This window comes from Diplotaxodon limnothrissa, linkage group LG1, assembly GCF_057381915.1.
Source record: "Diplotaxodon limnothrissa isolate DT_005_m linkage group LG1, D_limnothrissa_male_GT1.1, whole genome shotgun sequence".
Classification (NCBI taxonomy): Eukaryota; Metazoa; Chordata; class Actinopteri; order Cichliformes; family Cichlidae; genus Diplotaxodon; species Diplotaxodon limnothrissa.
The window spans coordinates 37864174-37871587 of record NC_140596.1 but is presented as its reverse complement, the minus strand read 5'-3'; the positions used below and the strand labels follow the sequence as shown (position 1 = coordinate 37871587).

General features: G+C 45.2%; 1 protein-coding gene across 1 annotated transcript; it reads left to right on the top strand.

The window, feature by feature from the left end:
- The first annotated feature begins 305 nt into the window (after positions 1–305).
- On the top strand, positions 306–7414 carry ptpmt1 (protein tyrosine phosphatase mitochondrial 1). The gene is made up of 4 exons (XM_085358044.1): positions 306–561; positions 2414–2494; positions 5021–5212; positions 6831–7414. Exons 1-4 carry the CDS (start codon positions 415–417, stop codon positions 6957–6959), a joined length of 549 nt encoding a protein of 182 aa, XP_085214170.1. The 5' UTR covers positions 306–414; the 3' UTR covers positions 6960–7414.

Sequence of the window (7414 nt, the reverse complement as noted above, 5' to 3'; positions counted from 1 at the left end):
TATTTCGACGATAAGAAAGCGCAGTGACAAATCAGGCTTTTATTTTGGAATAGTTTTTGAGAGATTAAATTTTAATGTGTAAAAAAAAAAAGTTCTGACAGTCCTTTAAAAAATGTGATATATGAAGTTGTTGTACTCATTATATATGTTCGACTTTGCACCTTAACATCAGCTGGTCGAGCAGAAAAAATATTCTGATTTGAGACTGAATCTATGGATGGAAGGTCAGTGTGTTTATGTTGAAGGGGTAGCAGTCGGCGGAAGTCGTGCTTCAGGAGGAGGAAGCTGACAGCATGTGGGATGAAGGCTGCGAAGCACACGCCGCACAGCAGCACGGAGGAGTAATGATGAGAGGCTGAGCTCTCCACAGCACAAATTCAGTTCTTACACGACTCGTCAGAAAATAGCTCAGCCATGTCGGGAGTGTTAGCACGGCTGCTCTTCTACCCCACGTTAGCCTACAACGTTGTCATGGAGAAGGTGTCCTCGAGACGGTGGTTTGACCGAGTGGATGAAACTGTGATCCTCGGAGCGCTGCCGTTCAGGTCCATGACCAAACAGGTCCGCCTGTCAAACACTGAAGCTGCTAGCTAGCGCTCGACTACGCTAACGACTCTTTAGACCAGCTGCCGAGCTAGCCCGCGCTAACGAGGCGGCATTGACTTTGTTCTAAACAAATGTTTTGACAAGTTGTTATAGTAGTGGTGTGTGTGTGTACAATTTCAAAGAAATGCTGTAAAGACAGTAATATGCGAAGCCACAATTATGAAATAGTAACTCACAGTGAGTAGGTCATTATCTCAATCAGCGAATATTGTGATTTGTGGGTGATTCTCACCATCTTCGATCCAGCTGAAGCAGAAACCGCTGTAACACCGCCTCAGTTGTCTAACAAGCTAACATATCAGAAACAGAAACGGTCTCGCAGTTCAGTAGTTTTTGCCCATAGTTGGTCCTCTTGGATCATCAGACCTCTGACGGTCAACATGATTTATTAGGTTTGTTTTTCTTCAGTAGTCAGACAGAGCACACAGTGCAGTGTGCATCAGTAGAAAAACACTAAGACTAATGTTCATACTATGTTTAGCATTAATTCACACACCGCTGTTGCTATTGTTCTGCTGCTCTGTACCTCCGCCCCTTCCTTCACGATGCCCCATCAGTGCGTCCTGCCTACGGCCACTGTGGCCACTCCAGCACCACCCACAGATGCACATTTGGCCACTTATTTGTGTGTTTGAATACTTTGCACCCAAAAAGCTTTTGAATGGCCTTTTCCCGAGCTAAGGGCTTTCCTTTTATAAAAGTAATTTTGGTCCCAGCAAAGAAGCTTTTGGATAATTGTAGGACTGATTTCTAAAATGTTTTTGATTATTAAATGATAGGCAAACATCCCTTCCTCATTGTGAGGAATACAGCTTATTAATGTAAAGACTCTTACACAAGGAACATGCTACCATACCATACCACCTTTATTTATAAAGCACTTTAACATAAAACCAGAGTTCACAAAGTGCTGTACATGCAAAATGGCCTAAGTAAAGTAAATAAAAATAAGATAAAATAAATTAAATAACTAAAATAAATTAAAACAAATTGAGTCAACCCCTTTAATCAGTGCCAAAGGCTTCAGCGAATAAATATGTTTTAAGAAAACTTTTAAACTCAGAGAAGAGGCCTGTCTAACGTGCAAGGGCAGATCATTCCACAACTTTGGGTTGGCTGCGTAAAAATGCCACGAAACACACACTGAACGTTGTGCTTTTGTCACATTACACATACTGGATATTACCTGTTACATGATTAGAATAAGGACCACAGGCATCTTTCTCCTTAGCTCAGGTAAGATGCCTGTTTATGAGTGGCTGATATTATTGAAGTCGATGGCTGTGGTCCCTTTGCTGTGTACATTGTGACACTGACACCACCTTCAGTCTACTCCTTGGCAAACTCTCATGTCATGTGTGTTGTTTGTGTATACTTTTCCCTTCTAGTCAACTTCCCATAAATATTTGCACACTGTGAACTGACAGCTTTTGCAGCAGTGACTGTGGTGGCTTCTGGTGGTTGTTGAATTTTGCCATCTGAGCATCTGGTAAGTCAGCAGTCTTCCTCATGGCTGTGGACTCCAGATGAAATATTCTAATAATTTGACATACCAGATTTATGTTTTTTGTGATCATCAAAATGAAATAAAAAAAAATCTTGGAAAAAAATGAACTTTTACACAATATTGCCATTTTCTGAGATGCACCAGTGTTTGCATAAAGAGCAGAGAAGGAGACTGGAAATATATTTTGTCAAGACCTCATAAAAAATGGAATAAAGGAGAGAAAGAGTATTTAGAGTGCCGCTCTCGTGGCAGTTGCAGTTTTCAACTCTGAGAGCTGATGGCCTGTTTTTGCTTTTGCAGCTGGTGGAAACAGAAAATGTTCGAGGGGTGATCACCATGAACGAAGAGTACGAGACCAAATATTTCTGCAACTCAGCCCAGGTGAGTTCCCTTCGTTTGAGTTCCCATTATTAAGTTAACGTGCAGTGCATGGGGGCCCAGCCCTGGAGCAGGGTGCCGCCGGTGCATCGAGCCACCTGGGGGGCTCTTCAACTGGTGGGGGAGATTGTCACATCTTGCAGGAGCTTTCCTCTCCTCAGGAGCTCCCTCTGCAGGAGGGGGAGATACAGGAGAGGTGGAGGAAGATCTCAGCCTGGGTGTTTATTGTCTTATGTAGTCTGGAAGATGAGTGGATGGTGGGGTGGGTGCAGTTTTCTCTGTGGTGGGGTTGGGTGGACTGTCCCGGGCTCAGTGGGGCCGGGAGGCGCTGCTGCACTGGGCCCCGGTCTGGATGGGCCTGGGCCCCCTTTCCCTGGCGGGTCGCGGAGTATGGGGGTGCCTACTGGGGTCAGCGGGGGAGCTGGCCCCAGGGAGGGGTCACTTGCCCCTCCCTTCCTTCCCTCCCCATCTCCAGCTGCCTCCCTCTTCCTGCTCCACCACAACCACCCACACATGCAGGACCTTGGAGTAGGGGTATGTCACCAGGGTGCAGAGGAGGCTACCCCCCCCCCCCCCCCCCCCCCCGTCCCCTTCTGGCTGCCTCTGCCTCAATTTTATCCCACAACTTAGACATTCACATTACTCACACTCTCATTACACATACATATAGGATCTTGGGGTACGATACACGGAATCCAAAGTACCATCAGGGTGTACACCCCACCCCTGGCGTCGTTGCCCACCTCTCAATTTTAAATACAGACATTGAGGGCTAGCAGGAGGGACTATGCGCTTACTTGCTGCTCTCTGGCAGGTAGCTCCATGCCCTCCTGGGTTTTAATTGCACCTTAGAACACACATGCATCAACACTACAATGAGCGGGTGGAGGGAGGTTTGGAGTCTTCTCTCACCCCCATTCTCTGCGACCTGCTGGAGCGGGGGGGCTAGGAGGAGGAGTTGGCCGTCCGACTGCGGTCTGGAGTGTGGGGCCTTCCTGCTGCTGCGGAGTCGGGGCGGTCTGCCTCCCCCCACCGCAGGGAAAAGGGTAACACCACCTGGGTCTGGGTGCAGTTCCCCCCTCCAGGGGCAAGGGTACCTAGACCCGGTTTGTAGAGTACGCTTGGGGAGTGTGATCGTGTGTACAGCGTCTCTTTATGTCTGTCTCCACGTTGGTTGTGTGTGGAGTAAGTGTATATGAGAGCACGAGGGTGGGAATGGATGTTTGTATCTGTGTGTGCCTGTATGTCTGTGTCTATATGTCAGGTTGGGTGTCAGGCGCCACCTCTCTGGGGACATCTCAGGCCCTCCAAGGTATGGAGGCCTATCTCCCCCTACCACCACTTCCCCTGCCAGTGGCGGACTCCCTCAGACATCGGTGCGTTGGTGGTTCTTTGTGTCCGGGGATGGGCGTCCAGGTACACACTGGCTCACTCCTTGGCGGCCGCTTATCGGGGCCTGGAGCCTGGGGCTCGCTCGGGCCACTTCGGAGGTGGGGTGCCCCCGGCCTCTCGGCCTGGGGCTCGGTCACTCAGGCACAGCTGGCTGCCGGCGGAGCTCACGGGCGCGTCACTGCAACTCCGCCTGGCTTCTGCTCCGCGGCTGCTGAGTGAACCCTCATCTGGGACTCTCCTCAGCTCTTTCTGGGACAGCGGCGCGGCTGCCCCTCTGTTGGTCTTCCTTGGTCTCTTGTGTTCTGGGGGCCTCTGGATGTCTGGAGTTTTGATCTCCTCCATACCTGCTTCATGCCCTGGAGGACGGGGCTGTGGCCCCCCCACACCCTCTAGCAGATTATTACATGAAGGAACCTTTTTAAAAAAACAAGCGCGTCCATGCTCACAGGTGTACACACGGGTGATCACACCCACAAACTACACCCTTTTTGGCTCCTACCTCAAAGCACACTGTGTTCTGTTGATCTTATGTGCTGCACAATAATGTTTAATATTTAGTATTTACTGTCATATTCCCATATATCATTGTGATGTTGTTTATTCTATTACTCTTGTTCTCTTCTGCTTGTTTTCTTTTTTCTTTCTCAGCAGGTGATCCAGGTGATTGATATATGCATTTTTTTTTTCTCTGCCCGTTCTGTTAGTTTTTGTCTTTTGCCCTTCTCCCCCGTCCCTCTTCTCAGCTGTTTCTCTTTCCCTCTTTCTTTCTCCCCTTCTTTCCCCCAGTTAATTCTGTCCCGTATTCAGTAAGTGAAAATAAAATAAACAATAAAAGGTGAATCAAATGGACCATTACGGCAAGGCTGGGATGGTCAATTCGGTAAAGTAAATCCGTTGGGCATCTTTGTTTGCCCTTAGACAACAATTCTGATGGCAAAAGAGCCAAACGGGACAGGCAAAAAAAAAAAAAAGTTAACGTGCAGTTTAATCGCCCTGCTCATATTTGAAATGACCCTGTGCTGTCATGCATATGCAAGATGAGTTAAATACTGATGTGTGATAGAAGTTCAAACCCTAACAGTGCCAAAGAGCCGCCCCTCATACACTGTGTCATTTATTGTTGCGGTGCTGGTGCAGGAGTGGCAGGCTGCTGGTGTGGAGCAGCTCAGGCTTAGCACTGTGGACCTGACTGGTGTCCCCAGCATGGAGAACCTCCACAGAGGCGTGGAGTTTGCACTGCAGCATAAAGAGCAGGGAACCAGTGTGTACGTGCACTGCAAGGCTGGACGTTCCCGGAGCGCCACATTAGCTGCCGCCTACCTCATACGGGTCAGTATGATGCATTCAGACTGCAGACAGCACAAAAACCGAGTGGAGAGAAGAACATCCCACTTTTCATGGTAACGCAAGATAAAGCATAAAGAGCGGATAAAAAATAAAGAAATAAATAATAAATAGAATAATAAATTTACATTTGTTATGTTGGATAATTTTGAACAAATAAGAATAAGGTGGCAACAAATCCGTTTTTTACAGGAAGCAAATAATTATACTGCTATAAAATCTGAGCAGCGCATAAGCACTTTTAAGTACTTTTAAGTACTTTTAAGTACTTTTAAGCACTTTTAAGTACTTTTAAGTACTTTTAAGCACTTTTAAGTACTTTTAAGTATTTTTAAGTACTTTTAAGTACTGTGTAATTTCCTGGTAATTTAGCAGCAAAACAAACAATATTTCCCTGTATTTACGTCCTAAGTACGTGTTACTTTTTGTGGAGCAGGCAATATTACAGAGTGGCCTAAACGTGCCTATCCTGCATGTATTTTAGAGGAAAGGAGACACAATTTATACTGTAGGTAATTTTGAGTATTGCATAACTTATTTTAAGTCAGGGTCTCATATTTGCAGCCTGGGGGCCACTTGAAGAAATGTCATGCAGTTTGTCTTTGAAGTTCTTTAAAAAGCTGAGAATGACTGAATATGAAGGCAGCATGAGCAGAGAGCACAAACATGCTGAGGGATCAGCTGTTAGCTCAGTGACAGAGTCACACTCATGTCTGCAGTTTATTTTGTTAAACATGAACACAATGACAGCAGCAGTGCTGCCACGTGTGTGCACAGAGAGGACCAGTGTGTTTGTTTGGTGGTTCGATGAAAGGATTCAGTTTGTTACAATCTGTGTTCATGTTTGCAGTTTTGTCTCGTTATACAATATTTGAAATTTAAAAAACAAAACAAAACATTTTCAGAAATATTTGTGGGTGTTTTCTTGTTTGTTTCGTTTTTTATTACTACTTGAACACAAAGTGGTCTTCCAATGAGATGACATCGTTTCAGTTTCAGAGCCTGTTTTAAGTGGTGTGTAATTAGCTGGTAATTTTGCAGAAAAACAATATTTTTGATGCAGTTTTTGTGTTGACGGCTGTAAATGTTGAGTGACTTAACCTTCCCTTTTTACATCCTTATTTTGTTACACTGTGTACATGATGGATTTTCTGTTATTCAGTTGTTCTTTTTAACTTACAGTGTATTTAAAATTACTTACACTGTAAGCTGTGTCTCCTTTCCTGTAAAATACCCAGAAACTGGCCGAGGTTAATCCGCTTCATAATATGGCCCTCTCCCTGAACAGTACAGCATACTGCTAAATTACAATGTAATATATTTCTTTGTTTCCTGAAAAAACCCTGACTTTTTACCCTCTTATTCCAGCGTACTTACCTTTAAAGTATTTGTATGTAAATATAATCTCATGGTCATTTCAGATAAAACACATGCCACATTTAACTCCGTTTTTGACCCGTTTACCTCCACATGCACTGAACCACAGAGTGTTTAAGTCAATATTCCAGAGTGGTGACTGTATGAAACATGCTCATGGCTGATGAGTCGCTCAGGCATCAAGCGACAGGTTTGCTGTGTTGACCGTTTGCTTTCCTGCTGACAGTTACACTGCTGGACTCCAGACGAGGCCTGTCAGAAGCTGGCATCTGTTCGACCGCACATCCTAGTACGCTCCGCTCAGCTGGAGATGCTGAGGAAGTACTACCAGCAGATATGTGCACAGTCCAGCTGAGAAAGTGGGGCAGTGTGTCGGACCTCATCGTGTTCCCACTGGAGGTGGGAGACGGCGACTCAGAGCCTTGATCAAAACAACTGTAACAGGAAATGCAACTGTTGCCTTTTCAGCAAGTGCTCTTTGGCATGTGTACAGCTGCAGAACAGAACATGTTGTTTATCTGTTTTTGTTACTCTTTAATATAATTTTGTTGAAAGAAAATTTTCTTTTTATAATTTGATTTCCAGCCACGTTATTCTGTTTTAACTAACAAACTAAGACAAATCACTGCAATGCTCTCCACATTTGTTTTTAAAAAAAGAAAACACTCCCCTCAGAGCCGGCTGACGTCAGCTGGAGTTTAGTCAACAGGATGAGAACACTGTAGTAAATAATTCAGTAATGAAGGTGTTTCTGTGTAGACTGGAAAATATTTGCTTTATATTTTTCTGCAGTGCCTCATAATGTAAAAA